General features: G+C 41.4%; 1 protein-coding gene across 1 annotated transcript in view; it reads right to left on the bottom strand.

The window, feature by feature from the left end:
* The window catches only part of LOC122809594 (exosome component 10-like), a 1,034,611-nt gene that overhangs the window by 935,933 nt on the left and 71,328 nt on the right, over positions 1-27,350 (bottom strand). Inside the window, exon 4 of the mRNA XM_044081202.1 lies at positions 14,161-14,272. Within this exon, the coding sequence (XP_043937137.1) occupies positions 14,161-14,272 (112 nt within the window). The remainder of the gene's footprint in view (positions 1-14,160; positions 14,273-27,350) is intronic.

Genomic DNA, 27,350 nt, shown 5'->3' with positions numbered 1-27,350 from the left:
GGGTGTCGGAACCAATCGGTGCCGAACCCACTACCTTGGAAGCAGATAGATCGGTTCCAGCCGGAGCCGATCTCGGCTCCGACGGAGCCAGAGCCACCAGAGGAAGCTTGGATACTGTAGCTTGATCCTTCGGTGGCTTAGAAGGTTTACCAGACCCTGTTTTAGAGGGAGAACCTTCTGGCTTAAGTAAGCCACGGAGGATCAATTTATTCCTCCGTTCCTGCAGGACTCTGGCTAAAAGAGTGACACAAAGCACAGGAGTCCTGCAGGTGCAAAGGCCCCAGGCAATAAACACAAGAAGTGTGACAGTCTGTCAGAGACATTTTCTGACAGCACGAGTCACACTTCTTGAAGCCTGAGACCTTGCCTTCCTTTGACATATTTCTAAGGAAGAAGTTACACACACACCCCAACAAACACACACAATTAATCCCCCCAATGGGGTCTAGGCCTAACTTAACTGTTATACAATTACCAAAGGAATTTAGAAGTTTTGAACTGTAAGGGAATAGGGTGGGTTGTAGACACACTACACACTATGAAAGTGGAAAAAGGGGGAAATAAATCCCTAACTAAGCTTTTTTTTTTTTTGACAAAAAATTACTTACCTCAGCTGGCAAAGGAGACCTCTTTCGCTAAGCGGCAAACGAGATCTGGGGTAGTTCCGCCTTGCATCATGGGATATAGGGTTTCCTCGAGATGGTAAAAGGAGTTCTCAAGCTAAAGCAAGTGCCGAGTCGGAGCCGAGGATCGGCTCCGAACCCATCCAGCAAGAATGAAGGCGAGACTGACAACTTAACATCAGAAGATACAGAAGCCTGGTCAGAGGAATCCAAAGGAACATCCTGCCGAGGCCTTTTCTCTGGAGGGGGGTGAGAACCCCTAATCATTGTAAGCAAATCTTCAGCCATCCTTAGCAATTGCTTCTGTGTCTTGGGAGTAGCTTCAGAAGTAGCTGGAGCAGAAACTTTAGGTTTAACTGGAGTCTTGGACTTTGCCTTTGTCTTTGAAATGGTGATGTGAGTAGGCCTGAATACCCCCTCAGAAGCCGGTACCTGCACAGCGGTTCCAGACCCATCTAAGGGAGCGACGTCCGAAGGTCCTGCAGCAGATAAAATAATAGGCCTTGATGGCTCCCCATGGGAGTCCGTATCGGCCATCGGTTCAGAAGTAGCGGACGACAGGGGCTGCAAAAGCGCCTCACTGACGACAGCCGAACCGGACGCTGGCTCCAGCTGCGACGAATCCTGTTTGGACCTCGGAGGCCTGTCCTTGTCTTTGCGCTTCTTTTGAATTCCAGTAGAATCCGACGACATTCTATGATTGAAGCGTCTGCCAAAGTAATTTAAAGCCCAGTCGTACCGACGCTTAATAGTGCGAGAACTGAACCTGGCACAGAACCTACAACAAGAAACGTCGTGGTCAGGGCTTAAGCAAGGTAGACAGTAAGAGTGGAAATCTTTATGAGGTATCTGTTTTCCACACGCTATACAATTGTTAACTTTTTCTGACATCGGAGGACAAGAAAAAGATTCCCCAATGGGGTACTTAGCTTTGAGAAGAGAAGTAAGAACTTCGGACCGACAGCAATCAAAAACGTAGATCGAAAATCACCAACCAACGACTTGCGAGCTGCTTTCCACCGCACGGCAAGAAAGACTGGAGAAGATGGCGTCGGCTGAGGGCTATGTACCAGAGCGTACTGACGTCAGGGTACTAGCTTGTGCAGCCGACGCCGGACCCAGACTTTGTGATTCTGGCCGACCTCGGGCTGCCTGCCGGCAGAATCACCCTACAGTTATGACTGCAACAGTGAAACACGAAGAACATCTAGAAGATGAGACCAGAGGAAGGGAAATCAAACCTGGCGAGGTCAAAACGGGACAATGAAGATGGCTTTGTTCCCCAGTTGACTCGCTTTCTGTAAAAACTTTGGGACAAGAGGTAGTGGGGGATAAGCATAAAGAAGACTGGGAGGCTAAGCCTGGCCGAGAGCGTCTCTGGGGGATTCCCCCGGTGGGGGGTTCAGAGCGAAGAACTCTCTGCACTTCGTATTGGAAGGAGATATGAAGAGATCGCAGGAAGGCTTACCCCATTTTAGAAAGATCCCTTTGAGGAACATGCCGCACCCAAGCAGACAACACATAGAGTGTGGCCATCAGCAGGTGACAACTTATGGCCACACACTGTGCATTTCCGAAACACCTGTTTCAGTTCAGCAGGCGACAACTTATGGCCACACACTGTGCATTTCCGAAACACCTGTTTCAGTTAATCAGCCATTTAAGCAAAAATACAAAAAATACAAGGGCCCAAAACTACCCTCACTCAATCCACACACACAGATAGTTGAGGGAAAGGGAGAACTAATGAAACTTTTTTTTTTGAAATACGACACCAGTGAGGGGGAGAAAAGGGGAACCTACCACTATCTAGCCCAAAAACACACTAACTGCATAAAAACTCTCAAGTAACTTACAATAACCACAGCTCGGAGATCACGATGAGAGCGCAAATGCAGCAAACGAGATCTGAGGGAAGGAAGGTGGTGGTGGTGTATTATGGGTAGGGGGAGGAGCTTGGAGCAGATGCTTGTGAAACTGCCAGCTCGGATCAGAGTCGGATCCGTAACCCACAGGTTAAAGGCCAAATTAAGTCAACTACTTCAGATATATAATTATCCCACTGCCCTTTTCTTTTGTGAAGCCATAAAACATTAATAGGTTCATAGATGTATACTAGGCTAATGGCCCTGGAGCCTTCACAAGCCTAGTCCATAGAAGTGCCCTGGTATAGTGCTGCCCGATGTTAGTTCCCAGTCCCTCTATCAATTTCAGCCACTGGAGTGATCCTCGGGTGAACTTTTTATTTCCCATCCACTCATCAAGATTTCTCTTGAAGAGGGGCAGTGAGGTGCGCTGCTTGACATGTATGGGAAGTCTATTCGAGTACGGGCAGTCTTTGGGTTATGAACCTGTCCCTCCAGCATGTTCTGTTGATTGTGGTAATGAGGCTGAGGTCGCTGGAGCGTGTGATGTGAAGGAATTGGTATTTCTTTAGATGCAGCATTTCTAACAGAGCTGGGTCAGATACGGCTTTGCAAGTCAAGCAGAGATTGCCTCTTAGTAGACAATATGAGACAGAGAATAGCTGGAATTCTTTTGAGTCTGTACATTTAAGACGTGTTTAAGGCCTAGGATCCTCTTCATGAGGTACATTTGTGGCCTTTCCAGCTGTTGCATGTGTCTAGTGAGGTAGATGCCAAATGGGGTATTATACTCAATGACTGGCCTAATGAGGGAAGAGTAGAGAGAGGTGATGACCTCTTTCTTCCTTGATTCTTAGCCATTTACAGAACAGTAACACCTTACAGCGCTGTGACTTGTGTAATAAGGGTGCATGCAATTTATTTATAATAAAGTTAACATAGTAGAGTTGAGCATTACTAATGTATGCATTTTAGTAAACGTTTAATGTTTTACTTATTCACTGTCGCACACTGACAAAGACTGCATGTGCAACACATAGCCAATGCTTTATGTCAGTATTTTTTTCTTTATATTGCTAACTGCCTTTATTACTTGTTATCTTCTTTGTCAATGTAGCTAGAATCGTGGATGAAAAGGGCCCTTGGACCAGTTCACTTTTCTGATTGCCAAAGTATAAATAAAAACAAAATAGAAAAAAAGGAGAGTGAACATGATGGAAATAAGAAAGGAGGTAGTAAAGCAAATTTTAATTCTGCATCATTCATAACAGAGAAAAAAAACTTCTCACAGAAGGCATTGGGAAGTAGCAGACAGACAAGTCCTTTTTGAGTACTATTTGTCACCTGTACATGATACAGCAAGGATTATTTACTGCAGTGAGAGATTTCACACATCAGCATGTGGAGGGGGGCTCTGACAATTTTTTTTTACAACTACAAAAGAATCTCTTTACAAAAGACTGCTATTTACATACTTTCTTTTGCTGAAAGTAGCTAACAGCTGTTTATAACACAGATCAAGCTCTGACAGACACATACATGAGTAGCTCTGTTACAGAAGGTGTTAGATTACTGTGCTTCACAGTCCTGCCATTCTATCTTAATGGCATGAAAAAATACCACCACTTTCTTATGTCTAGCATGACTCATAAAAAAGGACTTGAACTGAATTCTAGGAAGAAGGCATGAAAGCAAGAAAACAAGATCACTTTAAGTCAGGCCTCACCATTCGACATTTTTTGGGAAACGTATTAAAATTGCAAAAGAAGCGGCTGGAGTGATTTTGAGGCATTAAAACCGCTCAGAAAACAAATATACAATGACAAAAAAAAAAGTTTTTGGTGTTCTAAGGTAGAGTTTTCCCTCGAGCAGCAGAAAAGAGGTGGAAAGGTTTTAATAGATATAGCTGACAAAAATATTGAAGTACAACAGGGCTTCTCTAAGTGAAGTACAATGAAGAAACAGACAGTAGAAATGGGAAGAGTATGGTGGACTGTTATTCCTGTTAGATGAGATGCTGGAATTAGACACTGGTCAAGAACTTTGTAGTAGATGTATTGAATAATGAATCTCTGGAACATAAATTTCAAAAGGCAATAAATAATGCGTGTTATAATGAAGAGGATGAACTATAAAAAGAAGTTATGTACTCACCATGGGCTCAAGCTCAATGCCAAGAAATGTATAGTTATCCCCTTTTTGAAAAAACATGTATCCATGAATTACCATATAGGTGGCAGTACACTAAACACCGAAAGTTTGATAAGAGACTTAGGGACACAGGTGGACAGTGGTCTCACCTTCGATAACCACATCGCCACAACAGTCAGGAAATCCTTCTATGTGGCACACCTCATCACTAACAGCTTTTCATCCAGAAAAAAGGAGGTCATTGTCCCACTGTACTCATCCCTCATTAGACCCATTATAGAAAACAATGCCCCGTTTGGTATGTACCTCTCAAGACATCTGCAACAACTGGAAAGGCCACAGAAATACCTCACTAAAAGTATCACAGGCCTAAAGCAGATGCCCTACGCTGACCGCCTTAAAAACTCCAGCTAGTCGCTTATCGTCTACTCAGAGGCGATCTTTGCTTAACATACAAGGCCATGTCAAACCCAGAGCTATGACATACTACACTTAAAGAAATCCCAATCCCTCAGAGCCACATGCTCCAGGGATCTAAACCTTGTCATCACAATAAACAAAACATGCTGGAGGGATAGGTTCCTGACCCAGAGACTCCCCAGACTCTGGAATAGATTGCCCATACATGTCAAGCAGAGTGCCTCTTTGGTCCTCTTCAAAGGGAACCTTGACGATTGGATGGGAGAAAGGAAATTCACCCCGGGGATCACGTCAGTCGCCCTGCTAGACAGGGGTCCAGGGAAGTAAATAGTGTGGGAAGAAATAGCCAGGGAATTGTTACGGCTAGGCTTGTATAGGCCCTAGGGCTGATAGCCTAGTACCAACCTATGAACCTATGAACCATAACGTTCCATGTTGGTAGCACATCTCACCCTTCAGTTTACATATGGGTTCGGAGCCGATTCTCAGCTCCGACTCGGCCGACTTACAAGCTGGAAGACTTCTGGTTGGCTCGTGGCTAAGTAGGTATCCCATGGTGCACCAGTACAATCCCCAGATCTTGTTTGCTGCTCACTAGAATAACAACCATAAAAACAACCAATACTAAAGGGTTTCCAACCAAGGGCAACCAAATTATTACTTCCAGATCTTCCAGGATGGGGGCAGGAGGGCGGGTTGGTAAAAATGAAGGGTGAGATGGACTACCAACATGGAACGTTATGGTGAGTACATAACTTGTTAGATCGTCCGATCTCACCTTCATTTTACATATGGGACAGCGTCCCTAGCGCCTTATTCTTGGGTGGCTCATTGGAAAATACTCGAGCACCATGGGGCCAAAGGATGCTCTACCCCTGGGTGTCAAATCCAATTTGTAATGTGTAATAAAAGGGTGAGGGGTAGCCCACACAGCTGCTGCACAAATATTATCAAGTGGTACCCTGGCTTGAAAGGCTGCAGAGGTAGACAGTGATCTGGTAGAATGAGCCTTGGCCCTGTAGGGTAAGGGTTTGCCCTCTGAGCTATAGATGAAGGCTATACAACTGAAAATCCAATTAGATAGTGTCACTTTAGAAACTGGTAAGTCCAATCTAGAGTCAGAAAAGGAAATGAACAATTGATCTGACTTCCTGAAAGCCTTAGTCCACTGTAGATAAAAACGTAGTTGTCTATGAACATCTAGCTGATGAAAGCTGTATTCAGGTGCATTACAGTGGTTACGGAAGAAAACTGGGAGTTCTATTGATTGGTTTAAAGTAGTATTAGAACAAACTTTGGGAACAAAGGAGGGATTAGTACGTAATGACATGCTGTCTTTGTGAAAAATCAAATACGGTGGCTTAACAGACAAGTCCTGAATCTCCGATACCCGTCTAGCTGATGTGATAGCTACCAAAAACAAGGTCTTCCAAGACAAAAATTTTAGAGAAGATGAGTGGGAAGGTTCAAAGGGTGGAGAAGTCAATTTGGACAACATAAAATTTAAATCCCAAGAAGCCACTGGTTCTTGAAGAGGTGGTCTCAATAGAGTGGCCTCTTTCAAAAAGGTCTTGCACAGCTTATGAGACTTTAAATTATCTGGAAAACCTAAATGACAAAGCAAAATCGCCACCAACTGTACTCTAATAGTGGCAGTGGCCGATCCTTGTTGAAAAAGCTCAAAGTCCAGAATCACAGAGATAGCAGTAGTGTATGGATCTACATTCATTCTCTGTGCCCAAATAGAAAATCCTTTCCATTTACTGCCATACAGCCTTCTAGTTGAAGGTTTATGGGATGACATAAGAATATGTGACACTGAAGATGACACGTCAAGAAGCCTGGCTATGGATGGAACTGGAGCAGCCACGCTGTCAATTTGAAGGTGTGGATTGAGGGGTTTAGCGAACCAGACATGTGAGTCAATAGATCTGGAGCTGGGTCCAGAATCCAAGGATCGTCCAGGAGGAGAGGCTCGATGAAGGGGAATCAGACCTGACAAGGCCAGTAAGGAGCAATGAGGATCTACTTGCTTCCCAGCCGACTGGCTTTCTGAATCCCTTTGGAAATGAGAGGGATTACAGGAAAACCACAGAAGTCCCATGGGCCAATCGTGAGCCAGAGCGTCTCTGGGAGGTTCCCTCAGAGTGGGAATGAGAGAAAAATAGTTGCTGCATTTGTTGACTAGGCTTTCAAAAAGGTCGCAGCAAGGTTGTCCCCATTTCCAGAAAATCTGATCCACTGTTTCTCATTTCAGAGACCACTCGAGAGGCATTAGGATTGCCCGGCTGAGCTTGTCGGCTATCACACTGGTCGTCCCTGGAATGTGCGTTGCCACCAGAAAGCGCTGGGAAGAATTCGCCCATTCCCAAACTCGCATGGCCTCTCGACAGAGTGGGTAAGATCTGGTACCACCCGGTTTGTTGATATACCAAACCACTGACATGTTGTCTGATTGTATCGCAACTGTCCCTACAGGGAGAAGGTCTTGAAGTGCTTGCAATGCCAGAAGCACCTCCCACATCTCCAGAACACTGATATGCAGATGAGCCTCGTGTTCTTGCCATGTGCCTTGGACAGTCCTGCCGAGATACTGCCCCCCCACCCGATCTGGGATGCATCCGTGGTCACAGTGGCAACGGGTTGGGCCAGAACAAAGGGGGCACACCCATGATCAGATGATTGGGATCTATCCACCAATGAAGGTCCTTCTTGCATGATTCCGTCAGCAGGCTAGGATAACTCAGTGGGAGAAATTGGAAGGACCACTGGGAAAACAGAAGCCACTGGAGAATTCTCATGTGTAACCTGGCTAATGGTACCAATAGAATTGTAGAAGCCATAGTCCCAAGGAGCTGAAGAACTCACTTCGCTTTGACTTTTTGCAATGGGAGAAAGCGAACTTGGGAGATTAAGTTCTGTGCCCTTTCGGCGGGGAGACAAGCTGTCATGTTCACTGTGTTTATCTCTGCATCTATAGAAATCACAGATTGAGAGGGCAATAATGCAGGTTTTTTTCCAATTTATGAAGGTCCCTAACTGAGCACAAAGCTGAATCGTGGAGTCCCTGTTTTGAATGAGTAGATGCCTGGTGGGGGCGGTCAGGAGCCAGTCGTCCAAATACGTAAACACTTGGAATCCCTGACGTCTCAGGTGAGCTGTCACTACTGCCATGCATTTGGTGAACACCCTGGGGGCTGTGGTGAGACCAAAGGGTAGAGCACGAAACTAATGACTGGCTCCCAGCCGGAAGCCTAGATGGCTTCTGGACGCCTTGTCCATTTTTATGTGGTAATAGGCGTCTTGACGAACCAGAGAGCACATCCAAAAGTCTTTCCCCAACAACTGGAGTATAGACTGCAGTGTTACCATCTGAAACTCGTCCTTCACTGATTCGTTCAATCTGCTGAGATCCAATATTCCTTCTTCACTGATTCGTTCAATCTGCTGAGGTCCAATATTGGCCTCCAATCTCCAGTTCGTTTTGGAACTAAAAAGAACCTGGAGTAAGTTCTGGATCCTATTTGGTTTGCTGGGAGGGGCTGGATGACTCTTTTTGCGAGCAACTTGTTGATCTCCACAGTTGCCTGATCCCTGAGATTGGGTGGGACCATCTGGGATCCTTTTGAGAACAAACAGTGATAGGGAAAAGGATACGATATAGCCTCTGGTAACAACTCTTTGTACCCACTTGTCTTGGGTGATATTTAGCCAGGCTTCTTGGTACAAAGAAAAGCGACCTCCAACCAGCCCCAGAGAAGCGCAGTTGGGCTCCACATCAGGAGCGCTGATCAGGCCGTCCACGAAAGGAATCATAGCCTTGCTGATATTGCTGATTGCCCCTGCCTCTAGGGCGATGTCTGCTGTTTCCTCATCCTCTGCCTCTGAAGGAGGATTCACCGTGTGTCAGGAGAGACCCTCTGGGACTTCTTGAACCACATTTTATTGGCCCTTTGACCCTTGGGGTATGGTCTGGAAGGGACAGTAAAACACACTCCCACGGCAGAGTGCATCTTTCCTTCTTGCTCACACCGAGTGAGTGTATCCTTCACCTTGGAACCAAACAATGAGGAACCATCAAACGGGGCGTTGGTGAAGGTAGACTTGAACGGTTCCGCAAAATTACATAAATGCATCCAGGAGTGGCGCCTCAAGGCAACTCCAGAACCCGCTGCTCTATTTGCTCCATCCGCAGCATAAGATACAAGTCGCATGGGGGAGTTAACCACAGAATTTAAGGTGGACAACTGAGCAGAAATTTTGTCAGGAACTCCCTCAGTACACGCACCTTGTATGGAATCTCCTAACTACTTGAGGAGATCCCTCTGCAACCTAGTGAAGTGTGTGAGATAGTTCAATGATCTAAGGGTAAAAGCTGCTGAACTAAAAAATACACTTCCCAAATATGTCCATCTGTCGAGACTCCTTGTCTGGTGGATGAACAGATGAGGAGGTCTACGCTAACTCCTTCTTCGTGGCCGCTGCCACCACCATGGCATCTATGTGAACACCCTTGGACAAGAACTTTTTACCAGGAGGGGCAGACAAGAACTTATTTGGTCTCCTGGGGACTGGCTCCACGGTGTCAGGAGTATCCCACACCTTTCAACTGACTAGATCCATTAGTTCATCAAAAGGTGGAGCCACCCAAGAAGGCAGAAGGTTGAGACTCGAAAGCCTTCAAGTACACCAACTCATCAGAAGAGTTAATAGTGAGCCAGTCGCACCTCTGCCTAAGGATCTCTAAAATGTCCACAAAGAAGACATCATCAGAGGGCGACTTGGGGGAACCTTCCAACTCTTCGAGGTCACTGTCCGATGTCAAAGACTCATCCTGGGAGTCAATACGTTTCCTCTTACATAACCTCTTCCGGGAAAGGCTCCTCGGAAGGACATTCCGGGGAAGTCTCGGAAGAGTGGGGGCCACCAGCCAATGGCTCCTGAGGCTGCAGGTTTCTGCTGTCTCTAGAGAGAGTAGGGGATGAGACTGAAGTGGGTGCTCTCGGGGAAAGAGCGCTGGTGCCAGTGGTAGGTGCTGGAGAATGAGACAGCACGCTCATCTCAAACGCCGACCTCTCCAGCTCCAAAGACCTTCCCCGCTCTGAAGAGATGCGGGTTGGCACTGGAGCCAGAGCTGTTGGCTCAAAGATCGATGCAGGGTCTGAGCTCACCCTGGCCGAAGCACCGAGAGGAAGGCTCGGAACCAAAGATGATCGATTCCAATCCTCCCTGTCGGTGCCGACAGGAGAGCTTTGGCCCCTGGACACGACGGACGGCACAGAGCGTGTCAGAGCCAAACCCGGCTCCAAGGCAGCAACAAGGTGAGTTGGAGCCGGCATTTCCACCACTGGCACCAAGCACTCTGGCGCTGAAATGCCAGTATGGCTCAGAGGAGGAATAGCAGACAAGGTTAAAGCTGGGTCAAGTGGCTCCGGAGATGACTGGGTCAGAGCCAACAATAATTTTGGCAAGGCAGACGAATTCAGGAGTCTCAGCACTACCCTCTCCACATCTTCTTCTGGAACAAATAGTTGGGGATCTTGACCTGGGGGGCACTGGAGACCTAATTGTTACAGACACCAGTAGGGAGCTTACAGACCAGCTCTGAGTAGCGGAGTCAACTGCTGTATCAACTGTTTCAGAGATCGGTTTCAAAACCCCTGTAACCAACTCTGACACCACCATGATGCTCTCCTTCGGCTCCGAAGGCTGAGGAGTCGAGGAGGCAGATTTTGAGTGTCTCAATTGTTTAGGTGGTGGCTCAGAGACAACAGCCGGTGCCGAAGGCGGCCTTTTTGAGGATTTTGATTTCCCAGACTTAGAGGAAGCCGAAGAGCTGGATAGTGCTTCCTCAAAGCATGGTTTCAATAGACCCTTGAGTATGAGTTTGTTCTTCATCTCCTATAAAACTCTAGGAGAGAAAGCATGGCAGAACAAAACACAACTCCTGTAAGTAGATGACCCCTAGGTAGTAGACCCAGCTGTTGCCATCCGTTAAGGACATCTTTTGGGAGCATTTCATACACTTTTTGAACCCCGAGGGTTTATGCTCCTTACTTTCCTTAGACATATCTACACACACACTCCAGTAAGATTGAAAGGAGAAAGAGAAAGGAAAGGAGGACTAGGTCCTCTAAAATGGGCCTAGCCCTAAGAAGGAATTACATGAGGACTAGGTCCTCTAACTTAAACGGGCCTAGCCCGGTGTAGAGAAAACGAGCTAAAGGAGTTACACGAGGACTAGGCCCTCTTAAACAGGCCTAGCCCGGTGTAGTGAAACTGGGTCTTCTAACTTAAACACACCCAAAAGAAAAGCTCAAGCACACAAGACAAACTGTAAATGACACAATAACTTTCTATTCTTAAGAAACATAATAAACTTGCAAATCTAGTAACTTCACAAGCGGATCCCCGCCAAAAACAATGTCCAAATAGCAGAACACTAACTGCTAATGGTGACCAAAAAAGGTTAGAATAACAACCGACAAGACAACAGGAGCCCCTGTTGACTAAGAGCGGAAGACCGCCAAAAACTCTACCTAAACCAAATAATGCGCAACAGTGCCTAAACTTAACTGGCACAAAGGATACCAATAAACAACTAGAAAACTAAGGGTACTTTGGTATTATCGCAACCACATTTGGAGCAGGAGAAATGGCTCATTTCCAAGCCTTTCTCCTGACGAACAAATGTGGTCAGGAGTTACTTGGGAAGTGTGGCACCTACTCGTTTATAAACCTTAGTACATTTTTACTTCCCTGTGTAAGACTGCTGTATTTTAAAAATTATGCCTACAAGGTATGACAGTGGCGGTTGTCCACATGGGGCACCCTGAAGCTTGAGGTTAATTCATCTGTTAATGTTCTATTCACAAGTGCATTGCAGCAAAACCAGCAAGACCCGCTGCTGTTGGGCACCAGTAATGTTAAATGCTAGTTTTATTGTATAATTGGGAACCATTGTTTGATTTTAAAAGGGCACTCCTCATGTGGTTTGTGTGTTTACAATGAGTCTGCACATATAAGGTTGAGTACCTCTGTTGCACTGTGTCCCATTGTCCCTCCTTAGCTATCTGATGTTACCAGCTAAGACTAAAATATTTGTGGGAGACAACCAGATGTGTGTTTGGACTTTGTGCCTGATTTGGGGGAAATCACTGAAATGGTATGGCTAGAACCAAGGTTTTCTTAAGTAAAAGTCCCTGCTTACTCATTTCTGACCGATTACTGCCTTCGGACAGGACAGTTGAAAATCATCGGTAAAGGACGCTTCCCGGGGGAGAGGCATTTTTCCCTTAGCCCTCTTCAGGGCTCACAAGCAATGTCACAGAACAGTAGTTAGGCGTTTACACACCCCATTTGAGGTTAACATTAAACGTTTCTCCAAAATATCGCAAATTATCCCAGGCTTGCAGCGTGGTTGCGATAATACACAAGTACCAAACTAAGTTGCACTCAGAAAAGGCAAGCAAAGCAACTGCCTGATATATTAGCAATACTAAATATACAATAATAAAGCACTGAACATGATACAATATGAAGAATTCTGAAAAACTTAGCCAGAGCCAAGAGAAGCACAACCGAACTCGTCGACATGGCAAACAAGATCTGGGGATTGTACTGGTGCACCATGGGATACCTGCTTAGCCACAAGCCAACCAGAAGTCTTCCAGCTTGTAAATCGGCCAAGTCGGAGCAGAGGATCGGCTCCGAACCCATATGTAAAAATGAAGGTGAGATCGGACTACCTAACATTCTGATTTTGTAATTACTGAGACTGGGAAAAGATGGTATGAAATGAGGGGGAATATAGATACACGAGGGAAAAAACCTGCCATCAGCATAGAAATATTATGCACCACCTATCTGAATTACGTGGATAGTAATTCAAGATGCATGTATGGCATCCATTAATAAAATTTATACTTGGCAAAAAACAGCAAGGACCTTAACTGGTTGGAGCTAGCCCCTACAATTCGAAGCTCAGGAACTTCCTGGATGCTTTGGTTATCCTTGGGTGAAAATGACCACCATAAAATCAAAGGAGATTATCCAGAGTGCTTTACCTACTGCAGGACAGCTTGCACAGTGACCATGCAAAGGACTCCTTCAGGACAAAGGTCTTTAGGTAATTTTCACTCCAATATGGTTTTGAAGCCCTGTGTTTTTAACTTGGCACCAAATAAAAACATGGAATAATATCCTTGTCCTCACTTATTTTCTGGGATCTCCTCAATGACTTTTTTTGGAGTTGTTGCTGCTACTCCTTCACCAGTACTGACAGGGTGTCATATGTGGCAATGTTAAAGAGGGATGGTGGGGTCATTAGCTGGCTATTCAAACACAGTCAGCTTTTGATGTCAAAATCATTTTAAGAACCATTGAAATACGTTAGACCTCATACTGTACTTTGGCTCCTCCAGCATTCCATGGTCTTCTCCTGATTTCCTCTGCACCGAACACCCTTCCTTATGTTCACATCAAAAGGTCCATATATGTGGTGTGCACTGCTTCACCAAATTCTTTGAAAACGTCGTGACAAAGTCATATACGAGCTTCACACGCACTGCAGATAAAGGAGGAGTAAAAGACTGCACAAGAATGCCAAACATGCACTGCAGTAAAGGAGGAGTAAAAGATTGCACAAGAATGCCAAACATGCACTGCAGTAAAGGAGGAGTAAAAGACTGCACAAGAATGCCAATATATGAAAAGGTGTGCGTGTGTGTACATGAGCACAGGAATAGGATTAAACTCTAAACACTGCTTCATAACAGAAAAGTTAAAACTAGATCTGCATGTCCATGATTATGTACATATACATTTGTGTCTGCATGTGTGTGTGTACACATGCCCAAAGGAGCAGAATTAAAACTTGGAAGGTATTTTTTTTCTATGACCAATTAGGTGACATTGTGTGTGTGTGTGTGTGTGTGTGTGTGTGTGTGTGTGTGTGTGTGGGCACAGTTCTCCCTGGACACTGGTCCTGTAATACAATAAAGCAAAAAAAAAAAAACAATTTCACTGTCGCTAAATATTTTTCTTCATACAGCCCAAATCAAAATGTTTCTAAGCCTAAACATCCTGTTACATTTGCCTACCTTAATCAATGGCACCTCTCTCGCCTGATAAATTAGCTGTAAAAGTTCATTGATTTGTTGTCGAACCAGGGGAGGGACAGGATTACAGCAAGCCAAAATTCCAGGAGGCTCTCTAAAAGAAAAGTAAACATTATACTGTACACACTAACCATCCATCTCACAAAAAAAATCCACTGTTGAATACAAATCGAAATGTAATTACAGAATTGCCCATTTTAATAACCTTGTTATTATTACTTGCTGCTTAAATCTATTTTTGTATCCATTGTACTGGTTTTGTTCAGTGGCATTTAAACTACTGCCCCACCAAATCCAGCAATAATGAGTTTCATTAGCTGGAAGACCTTGAAAATTAGCTGAAGCCTACTGAACAACAATCAAAAGATCACAATTAGATAAAATTCAACTTGCATGCCAAGAACTGCATTTCACAATTTTATATTGTTACCTCAAAAAAGTCAATTAAACAGAGTTTTCCAAGCGAGCAGGCAGAAAAGTGTAATTCACATCCAAAAAAAGCATATGGGAGGGAAATTCATACCAACTCTGAAATGCATCTTACACTAATCCAGAAATATTTTATAATCTCCTTACTACCGAAGCTCTGTTGAGCACTTACCCGCATCTAAAGTGAGACCTCTAGATTCTGTGTATACTACTTGCGGCGATACTGTAGTTGAGGGCCTCACCAGATGCGCAGTAGCAAGCCCCCACCCAAAATCCACCCATTCATGAATATGCATTCCCTCCGAATGTACAACCGAAGAAAAAGTGAACTGACATGTAATACGACAGTATATATAACGGTAAACTGTTACTAACATCTGTAATTAACAAGTTTTATATTATAATTATTATTATACTATAATCAGCAAAGAAACGAAACCGTGAAAACAAATGTCATCAGGATTTTTACTATGTAGCATTATAGTTCTCTTTATCAGAGTCGGAATGCGATGGTTCAGTGTCCTAATTAATGTCCAAACTGACTCTTTGGTGCTGGTGTCACAGCTGACTCTTCCTCAGTGTCATTGCAGGAGCTTTACTAAGAACAGCTTCTTGGAATTTGTGTGCGATTCAGCAAGTTAACAAATAAAGTCTTAAAGTCATCGCCATATCTGCTCCTCCACATAAACTCGTCCAGGTAGCTAGGCACCATGTGTGGATGGGTGCCATTCATGCCCTTAAAATGTCATTTATGTTTGTGCACATTTAATATTTTACTGTTATGTATGCACGAGCAAATTAAATATGCAGACCGGGTTGTCACTCAATTTGTGACACACCCACTTCTGCACAAAAGAAACTGGTGAGGCCCTCAACTACAGTATCGCCCTACTTGCTACTCTGTGCAATAATTTTGCATCTGTATATCAACATTTTACTCATGGTTTAAGAATACTCCAAAAATCTTTTATGCAGTTTGTCAGAAATGCCCAGGGTGCATCTGAAAAGGGTCCACACAGCAGAGCACCTACCCAATTACAAAATGTAAAATAAATTTTATATACACATATGTGTATGGGTGTATGTCAGATGATCAGCTTCCAAACCCATATACATTTACCTTGCAAAACTTACAACTGCAAAAGAAAAAAAAATGTACCTCTGATTGTCTACTGTAAGAAATGTTAATCACCAGCATGTTGTCCTGATGTGTGTGTGTGTGTGTGTGTGTGTGTGTGTGTGTGTGTGTGTGTGTGTGTGTGTGTGTGTGTGTGTGTGTATATATATATATATATATATATATATATATATATATATGTATGTATGTATGTTCTACTTTTTACTCTCATGTAATGTATTGTATTGTAATGTGGAGCTTTTCTCTCTGGGCCTCCACTGAAAATGGACCTGTGTCCAGTCTGACTTTCCCGGTAAACAAATGTAAAATAAAAATAAAATAAAATAAATAAATAAATCACCTTTGCAGAAACTTGAAAAAATATATCAGACAGATCATGTGATGGAGTTTCTAAAAATCCTGACAGGGACCCATACATTTTATATATATATATATATATATATATAGAGAGAGAGAGAGAGAAAGAGATAGAGATATACAGATATAGATACAGATATACATACATAAATATAGATGTAGATATTATACCTTGGATGGGATCCAACATCACAAGGGAAAAAGGGCAAAAGTAAGTTTATACACAGATCAAAGCAGTGTTTATTACTTTTAAGTTAAAATGTCTTCTGCTGAGACTAAAAGATGAAAAATGCATCCTATTACATTTGAGACCTAACCCTGATCTGGTCTGACAGCTTCCTTACCAACTCTGCTACCAATCATTTCTGAGATGCAATTAATGCCAATGTGTGCTCAGGACAATTAAAGTGGTTATACTCCTCACCCAACAAATTACAGTACAATATGATGGCTTCACATCATCTCACAGGCAGTCTTGAAATCAGCAGAAACTTTATAAATACAATCATTTTGAAATACAATACATGTACGTATTCAAGACATCTATATCTAAGTCATGATACTTTCTCTCTTTTGCAATGCTACGTTTCATCTCAGTTCACAGCAGCTTTTGAAATTATTTCATAAAATTAGAACTTACTTAAATATTTCTATCAAACTACCTGTACTCTGGCAGGAAATCACTTTAAAGCAACACTCAATGAGCTTCTTCAAACCTCGAGCCATACTTGGTCCAGTCTTAAAATCAAAGCTTGGCCATTACATAAAAAATAGCAGAGATGAACACTCCACATAGGACACAAGGAATTTTTCTTTCAAAAAAGGTTACAAAGTTTTTTTTCCTTTTAATTATAATTTATATTAAACTTCCAGTTGAGACCCTACATACTTAAATATAGCAAAATGCAAAACAGAATTCTTAAATAAAACGTAATACAAAACCCATCAACCATCCCATTGGTAATGTAATTAAGACTTGGTCTCAACTATTAATAAAACAAGGATCTCTCTGATACTATTTACAAGATGCATCAAAATTATTTTAAGAACCATTGGAACACATTCAGACTGCAAACTGTATTCCACAGTTCAGAACAAACTCAAGAGCACCTTTATTGTTCTTTTCCACATGCAATACAGTTTGGGCTTTATTGCATGAATGATGGAGGTTTTCCTGCATTGGGAATTGCCTGGTTCAAAATAGTGTGTGTAATATGACATCCCAAAGGCAATTATTTAAGTACTCTGGTATTGATAAATGAATGTGAATGCAATTGACTGCAAATATTTTAGTGTAAACAGCTGCTGATGGGGTAGCTGCTTGTTAATTTGGGAAATAGTGCAAATAAATGACTACATATTACAAATACACATTTTATATATATATATATATATATGTATATATATATATGTATATATATATATATATATATATATATATATATATATATATAGACATACACACACACACAAATTCCTTAAGGTTTACGACATTTAAATGGTTTCACTGAAGTGTTAAGGGCTTTTGTTATATCCTCCTCCCCTTAAGGTATTTTAAAACTTTGGAATTTATAGACAGGATAGCTATCTTTAGGATTTCAGTGAAGCAGATTTCAAACTTAAGGCCTACAAAGTACATTTAAGAATTTGCTTTATTAAAGTGACATGCATAAACAAAATCTTTGAACCAGTAATCTAATAGTACCTTAAAAGTCTATAATTTTTTTGACATCTAAAAGTTTTTAGCACAGAGTTCCACAGCCTTAATTTCATGAACTAATATTAAATCACCCTGTCAAGAGTCTGTATTCAACTGAATATAGATTTACTACAGGGTAATCGATTAAACCCAGCTGCCTGCCTCACAAATAATGTTTTGCATGCACTCCAGCACTTTAAGCTGTGAAACGCTCAATTTCTTCTCTGGTAAGATCACAAGCCAGAAATAATCTCCTTCAAAGTAAAAATAAAACTCAGAACCCCAGCTAACCCTGGAATATTTAGGAACTACTCTAAGGCCAACTTCCTACAATTAAATGATAACCTGGCAAAAATGTCAAGCTCCCATAAACCCTGAGAACACTGCTGCCTACACAGAACTGTTAACAGAAACCCTTTACAATCATGTTAATAGCTGCATAGAGGCAATCTGCACCCACCAGGATGAAGTACAAAACTGACAAAGTCACCCTTGTGGAATGATATCATCAATGGGCTTTATAAAAAGGAAGAAAATCATGGCTAAAACTAGGGATGTGATCCAGCGGGATAAAAGCACTCAAAAACACTCAGGGCAAATAATGCCTACCCAAGCCAAAATTTAAGTAAATTTGGCCTCCCAGGCCAAGGACAACCACAAGGCATTCCTTAGCTATGTCCACAACCTCCAAGGCAATACAGAATTGTGTGCAGAGCTCATTGCAAATAGAGCCACCTATACTGAGCCAGAAGATATACCAAACCTACTGGCTGACAAATTCAGCTTTAACTTTACCCCTCTTCCCCCTCAACCTCCCTTCAAGAGATGACAACCCCTTCCCCATACTATCACTAGGGAACAGGTCCTCAATGTTCTCTCTAAGACCAAGAACACTGCATCAATGGGCCCAAACAATATCACAATACGCCTTCTAAATAGCAAAAAAATGATCCATCATCGTCGTCAGCAGCAGCAGCACTCCTTTTTCCCATTTTCTACATGGGGTTGGGGTATCATGTTAACTGTCGCCATCTCTCTTGATTCAATGCCACACTCCTGCCTTCTTCAACACTCATGCTTGTCACAGATCTTTTCTCATACAATCCATCCGCCTGCTTGCTGGACATCCTCGCTTCCTCTTACCTTCTTCCAGTCTGTCCCAAATGTCCCAAATCATCTTCACCAGATTGTCTTCTGCTTTTCTTCAAACCACCGTAATCTGTTCTCTTTGATCTTTTCTCCAACTGGAGCTACTCTGACTTGTGCGCTTACGCCCTCAGTTCTTCTTCTGTCTCACAGTCTGCATCCTATCACACTTCTCAGGCACTTCTGCTTTCCCCGATTTCATTTTCCTTAATGATATTCTTACTACTTCTAGGGTGGGCTACTCTTCTCTCATCGTAGGCTGTATCTGGGGCAGTACGGCTTCTCTGGGGTTTTCTTCATTAATAAGCTGCTGGAAATACTCCTTCCATCTGCCTTTGATGTCATGTGGATGGCTAAGCAGGTTGTTGCTGGCATCCCTTATGAAGGGTGTCCGACTATCTTCATCATCTTTCTTTGTCTTGCAACTTGATACAGTTTCTTTATGCCACTGACTGAGTCACTTTCCAAAAGCTGCTAAAGTGCCTCCTATGCCCTATTTTTCGCTGTTGCAGCTCCATTCTTAGCTTCTTTGTTAGCCAACTAGTATTCCTTCTTAGCCTAGTCAGCCTTTTCTATCTCCCACTTTTTCCTGTGCTCCTCCTTTCTTCTGATGACTTCCTGGACTTCTGCATTCCACCACTAGCTTTCCTTATGTACCTTATTTCCATAACTGACTTGACCACATATCACTTATGTAGTCCTCACACAAGCTGTTTTGAGGTGTGCCCATTCTTCAGCTCCAATTTCCTGCTTTTCTTGGTGTGCTAACCCCCCCCCCCCCACACACACACACTAATTCCTTGAACTGTTGTACTTTCTTCTCTGGTCAGCTTCCAGGTCTTCAGCCTGGTGTCTGTTGACATTAGAGCCTTCTTCGACCACTGCTTGCAGCTGACTGTGGCAACTATTGGCATATGCTGCAGGACGATCGTTTCACTGGGGATGACTTTGCAATCATTGATTCTACCCTAGTGCTCTTTCCTTACTAGAAGGAAGTCTACCCGAGTTGCATGTTGGCCACTTATCAGGCCCACTGGAATTGTATTTAACTGTAGCCTCCAAACAGCCTTCATGTTTCACGAATGGAAAACAGTAACATCCCTCTGCACAAAGGTGGGGCATTTTCTAATCCTGGAAACTACAAATTCCTAAGTCTCACTAACCTCATATGCAAAGCCATGGAAAGAATAATAGAAATGATCGATAATGACATAACAAATATCCAGACACTGGATCCAACCCAAACTGGTTTCTTCAAAGGCAGGTCATACCTACTCAACCTGGTGGACTTTTTTGAGAATGTCACCAAAGCAATGGATGATGACAAACCAGTTCACACTGCTTGCCTTGATCTGGCGCAAGCATCTGACAAAATATCCCATTCGGACATTACTGACTAACTCAAGAGGTTTGGCTTAAACCCTTATGTCACCCAGTGGAGAGCCAGCTGTCTCTCAGACAGAATCCATGAAGTTACAGTTGGGAGACCAGCTCGACAAAGAGGCAAGTTACAAATGGAGTCCCTCAGGGATAGGTCCTGGGACTGCTCCTTTTTGGAATTTACTTATCACAACAGTTCAGCTTGGCTTGCATTTCTGAATATGAACAATTGCCTTTCTCCATGTATCATGTACACATTTCAATGACTTATGAGTGATGGTGAAGTCAGATAAAAATGAAGTAAAGTTCTCAATAATCCACTTCCAAAAATATTCATTTAAGTCATTGGGTGCAGAAGACTCATAGGTTAGTAGGTTAACAGCCCTAGAGTCCTTACAAGCCTAGCCACATTTATCCCAAGCTGCTCCAATTGTCTGTGGTTATGTGAGTGAAGTCCGCACAGGTAAGGGTCTATGGTATTTAATACCAATTTCTTCTGTTCAGGAATTTCTCTTGATATTACTCAGAACTTGCTTAACGTAATCCTCCTGTAGGATAGGGCAAATCCCAGTACAGCAGAAGAGAGAGAAATTATTGTATGAGCTACTAAAAAGGCCCTCTGCAAACAGGTTTACCAGATTTTCAGGTTCAGTAATATAATCCAGTCCATCCTTTAATGATATCCCTGATGTTTCATCAAGCTCATCATTATGTAAATGTTTAAACAAACCCTTATATTACCTTTTAATTTAGTAGCCAAATTAAATTCCTAAGTGGATCTTGAATTATAAATCAACTTGGAATAATTTTTAAAATCTGTTAGAACTTTCATTTGTTGCCAATGGACGAGTCCTACAGTCATCACTCTCTCTCTATATATTTTTTTCTTTCCGAGTTTCAACTTGGAAAGTTTTCTATTCCACCAAGGGAGGCAACTTGTCCTATGTTCACAAGTCAAACCAGTGTGAACAACACGTTCTTTCAAGTTGTTAATATAGCTGTAAAAAAAATCACCCCACTCTCCTGTACTGGTAGCCCCTCAAAACTAGACTTTCACTTCTATGACTGAATATTAGCATTAACAGCTATAAAATCAGGTTGATAGAAATTCCAGTTAATTTTCCTTACCCAAGGGTGAGAAAGACAGTGTCAGCCACCTGAGAGAGGATACACAAGTCATCAGATCTCCCTAAATGTGGCTCAGGACTTGGACTTCAATATATTATTCATCGAAACTACATCCAAGACATTACTACCATTATATCATTATAGGTAACAACCTGCGAATAACATTAATACTGCCTGACATTATTTTGTTTTATTAATAAACTTGCATACAAAGAAAAATGCTAACTATGCAACCTTGGGGGGGGGGGGGGGTTTACATTTCCTGCAATTATTTCAAATTTATCTATAAAACATTTGGTAATATGTAACAGCTTTCAGACCCCACCACTGTATAGCAATGAAAAGCTTAAATTGGTTAGAATTACCCCATCGACTAATACACATACAGCTTCTCACCACCTATACAATTATCCAGCATCTATCTGCTTGTGAAACACTAAATACCACTCTACACAACTACAGATCATAAGGACAGAGTGGGAACAATGACCAAAAACTCCTTAATGTCCACAAACCTATCAAACCTTTGGGCATGGTCTGTATTTGTACCATGTTGCTAAAGCCTGGAACTCCTTATCTGTATCCATCAGATAAATAGCCTCCCCTTCAGTCCTTTAAAACCATTCTGAAATGCTTCCTAGCCAAAATCTGGCTTTGTTTTTGCTCAACTGCAAGATACAACAGGAAATTTATTGGAGAAAACTGGCAAAGGAACCAAGGTACTGGGAGCAAATAACTAGAGAGGGAAGGGTAATAGAATGGGAAGAGGCCAAAAATTTATTTGGACTGCAGGTTAGAGACTGCCTTCCCTATCAAGGATTAATATCAGAATATAGGCAAACAAAGAAATAACGGGGTAATAAACGAAAGATCAGCACTTGTAGAGTTTTTAGTAGAATCTAGAACAGCAGCTGCCATTAAAAAAGGAATAATTAGTACAGCATATAAAATATTGCATGACAACTATAACAGTCCGTCAGAGGAGGTTAGAAAGGATTGGTAAAAGAGACTGAATAAGCAATTCACAAAGAAACAATGGGCGGAACAAAAATCTAGAAGATTTAGGATTTTTGCCTGTAAATGTTTATATAGATATTTTTATACCCAGAGTAGACTCCAAAGATTTTTCCTCGTGTACACAGCAAATGTTGGAAGTATGACAGGGAAGAAAGAGGTACTTGGGAACATATTTTCAGGGACTGCGATGGGTTGGTGGACTAAGGATTCCCTGTGGGAAGCACTGTTGGAAATGCTGGATGGGCAGATTGGTGTGACAAGGAATATGATTTTTCTGAACCATGCTACAGAATTGGAATTACCTAGACATGGTAAAGCCTTGCTGTGTCTAATTATGGTGGCTGCCAAAAAAGAAATTACTAGACAATGGAAATCAAAATCTAAAACTATATTAGAAGTAGTGAATATAATAACAGATGAAAACTGGAATTGAGATCTTTAGAAAAGGACTGGAGCAAACTAGATAGGAAAATGGGAATTATGGGAACAATACATACAGGGGAGGAAAGAGGTTTAAACAAGGCGCAGGACTTAAATGAGTTATGTAATGTTTGACTGAAAATGATTGGGTAGATAAGTGATGTATAATGATTGCAACTGGGAGTGTGTCAGTATGGTCTGTAATGTAAAATGCTTGCAATTAGGATTGTGTTGGTGTGGTTCGTTTTCATTTATATAAATGTATAATTAAAGAAGTATCCAAGAAAAAATATACCTGGTATCACCACAGCTCTTAAAATTCATGATCATTTATTAAAACAGTTGGTAATTCAATTCAATGGTGTGTAAGCGCTTTCGGGTTACTCCAAAAACCCTTCAGACATATTCAGTAACATTTCTCATCATTTAAATATAGAAAAAGGTGCCAAAAAGTTAATTCATTTATATACCAAAACTCTCCACTAGATGGTAGTACTTCATCAAAAATTCAATTCTCATACTACATTTAATATAAATGAATAACTTCTCGTATAACAAAACATACTCAAAAATATATTTATTACATTCACACACAAAACATATATAAAAGTATAAATATAAAATATATATATATATATATATATAAATAAAATCCCTGTATCTCAGACTAAAATGCATATGCACTTGTATAGTATCTATAGGCCTATTTTCTCCTGAGTACATAATTAATGTTTTAAAGGTCTATCACTCAGGAAGGGTTTAATAGAAACCCTATCATTCAGCCCCTTCCCTTTATTTGATTGTATCCTAATTATCCATTTAATTTCTTGTTGTTCTGTGTGATTCTTAATGTTACCTAGTCTCTTACTCCTATTAACTAATTCTATTTCTGTGAATTTAAACTTATAGCTTAAATCATTATCCAATGTGTGTTTGGCCAAAGCATTTGTTTCATCCTCTCAATTAATGGCATAACTATGTTCCCTCACCCTTTCTCTTAAGGTTCTATTGGTTTTACCTATATAGTACCTTGTACATTTCTCACAGCTAGTTAAATACATGAGGTCTCTAGATATACAATCCGCATAGTGTTTAAAGAGATAAGCACTATTGTTGACTTTAATCCCAGATATAGTTATAGCAACAGTAAATCCCTAAAAAGGTTACTTTGTTATGAAGAAAATATGGGTAGGGTGGCATCTAGTAGACAAGGAACTTTTCCTTGTAGGAACTGCAATCAGTGTTCTTGTATGCCTGGCTCTAGCAGCTTCACACATCCAGAGAATGGTAGGACTTATGTCTTTAAACACTATGCGGATTGTAAATCTAGAGACCTCATCTATTTAGCTAACTGTGAGAAATGTCCAAGGTACTATATATGTAAAACCAATAGAACCTTAAGAGAAAGGGTGAGGGAACTTATTTATGCCACTAATCGAGAGGATGAAACAAATGCTTTGGCCAAACACACATTGGATAATGATTTAAGCTATAAGTTTAAATTCACAGAAATAGAATTAGTTAATAGGAGTAAGAGACTAGGTAACATTAAGAATCGCACAGAACAACATGAAATTAAATGGATAATTAGGATGCAGTCAGATAAAGGGAAGGGGCTGAGTTATAGGGTTTCTATTAAACTCTTCCGGAGAGACGGACCTTTAAAACATTAATTATGTACTCAGGAGAAAATCAACCTATAGATACTATACAAGTGCATATGCATTTTAGTCTACGAGATACAGGGTTTTTTATGTTTATATATATATATATATATATATATATATAATGTATATATATTTATACTTTTAAATATTTTTTGTGTGTGAATGTAATAAATATATTTTTAGGAGTATGTTTTGTTATATGAGAAGTTATTCATTTATATTAAATGCAGTATGAGAATTGAATTTTTGATTAAATACTACCATCTAGTTGAGAGTTTTGGTATATAAATTGAGTTAAAGAACTTTCTGGTGCCTTTTTCTATATTTAAATGATGAGAAATGTTACTGAATATGTCTGATGAGGGTTTTTGGAGTAACCCAAAAGCACTTACACACCACTGAATTGAATTACCAACTGTTTTAATAAAAGTTCGTGAATTCTGAGCAGGTAAAAATTCACTCAAAACCTGGTACTATTGAAAACCCAAACCCCAGCCCAGACTCACAAGACATAGATCTTGCTACCCAATTCAATTCTTTCTTCATAGACTATTTCCAAACTTACTACTTCTTTTACACACAATTCACCTCCTACCCCCTCTACTCACAACCAACCTACCCCTCCTACTCCTTTCTCTCATTCACCCCACCTCAACCTCACCCTTTTTCAACTAAACCTACTCCAACTTCTACCATAAGAAAACTCCTACAGAAATGAAAACCATGCACCAACGCCCCTGACAACATTCCCTCATACTATCTCAGTATAGCTGCTGATGCCATTGCCCTCCCTATCAGTATCCTCAATCGCTCTATCCAAGAAGGTCTTGTCCCCGAAACCTGGAAAAAAGCTTACATTATCCCTCTATACAAAGGTGGAAATAATACTAACATCTCCAATTTCCATCCCATAGCCATCCTCTCTCCCATTTCTAAAGTCCTGGAGAAATGTATCCACCTTCAACTCCTTCCACACCTCTTAGACAACAATCTACCAACCCCTACCCAACACGGATTCAGACCCCATCATAGTACTGACAGCCCTCCTATCCTTCCTTGAAATTGTGAATAAAGCTAGAGATTCTGGACTCATTGTATCTACCACTCTTCTTGATCTTTCTAAGGCCTTTGATACTATCTCCCATAACCTACTTCTTACTAAACTATCTAATCTAAACCTTACTCTCACTTCACTCAACTGGTTTAACAGCTATCTCTCAAATAGACAACAAGCTGTCAAGTGGAAAAAAGCTACTTCCTCTTTTCTAAATACCCCTACAGGTGTCCCACAAGGCTCCATTCTGGGCCCCCTTCTCTAATATTTTCATTAATGACTTTTACCACGCTATCCCTCAGGCTGATATTATTCAATATGCAGATGATTCCACAATCATCTGCGCTGCCTCATCCATACCAACTGTACTAAAGCTTACCCAGGATGCCTTCTCCACCACTGAAAATTGGATGAAAGACAACCATCTAGTTCTTAATGCTGCTAAAACCAAACTCATGATATTTACTCCTTCAAAAACTACTAACATCGATCATGCATCATTCTCCATCTACAGCCAAAATAACATCCCCCTTGAGCTTGTATCAGAAACCAAACTATTAGGAGTCCAAATTGATGACAAGCTTAAATTCCATTCCCATCTACTACAAAACATAAATAAAACTCACCAAAAACTTGGCATGCTCTACCGTCATAATCGTTTCCTCAGCTCAGCTACCAAGATTACTCTCTCAACTACATTTCTCTTACCCTCCCTTCTTTATGGAGCACCCCTTCTTATTAACCTACAATCTTCCCTCAAAACCAAACTATCCTCTTGTTACAATAAAATTGCCAAATTTGCCACTTCTAACAAATCATCAACACACCACTGTGAACCACTCCACAAACTGAAATGGTTAGAACTACCCAACTACCTCTCATATACCCAACTCACATATGCTCACAAACTGATTTTCCAGCCATCCCTCTGCCCCTCACTCTCTTCTACCTTTAAAATGCACCACACACAAAGACAGCTAAGATCAAACAATCAAAACCTCATAGAAATACATAGACCCCACCACCCTCCTGGACAAAACCTCCTGTCCTTCTCACTAGCACGCTTATGGAACTCCCTTCCTCCCTCTATTCGTACCATTACAAGCCTCCTATCCTTTAAAAAATCACTCCACTCTTATCTAACCTCCACATGGGAATGCTCCTGCTCTCACCCTTCATAACCTATTTACTCTAGTAACTTTTTCTCTTCTGAAAAAAAAAATTATAGATATATTGTTACTCTTATTACCTGTGATTTTAGCTGTCTCTGCATGTTTAATGACAAACTGTACAATGTTCAACACCATCAAATGTATATGTATATCCTCACCTTTGTGTAATCTGTATGTGGAGCTTTTTCTCACTGTTTAACCCCATGTGATGTATATGTATATCCTCATCTTTGTTTAATCTATATGTGGAGCTTTTCTCCCCAGGACTCCATTGAAAATGAGTTCTTCGAGCCCAATGGACTATCCTGGTTAAACAAATGCAAAAATAAAAAAAAATTGAAGAGCTGTGTTGATACCAGGCGTATTTTTTCCTAGATATACAACTTTTGCTGCTGATGCTGAAGGTATCTTTGTCCTTGTAGCTGCCTTTTGGATTTTTTAATAAATGTATAATTGCTTATAATTTAGTGTATTTGTTAATTTGGCCCAGTGTTTAGGAGTTATTTAAGAATACAGCAGTAGTAGCGATCTCGTGACTATGATTGGCTACTTTTTTTCTCTCGCT

Source organism: Protopterus annectens, chromosome 8.part0, assembly GCF_019279795.1.
Source record: "Protopterus annectens isolate FY-2018-M chromosome 8.part0, PAN1.0, whole genome shotgun sequence".
In the NCBI taxonomy this organism is placed as follows: domain Eukaryota; kingdom Metazoa; phylum Chordata; order Ceratodontiformes; family Protopteridae; genus Protopterus; species Protopterus annectens.
The sequence above is the reverse complement of the archived record's forward strand: the minus strand, read 5'-3'. Positions and strand labels throughout refer to the sequence as shown.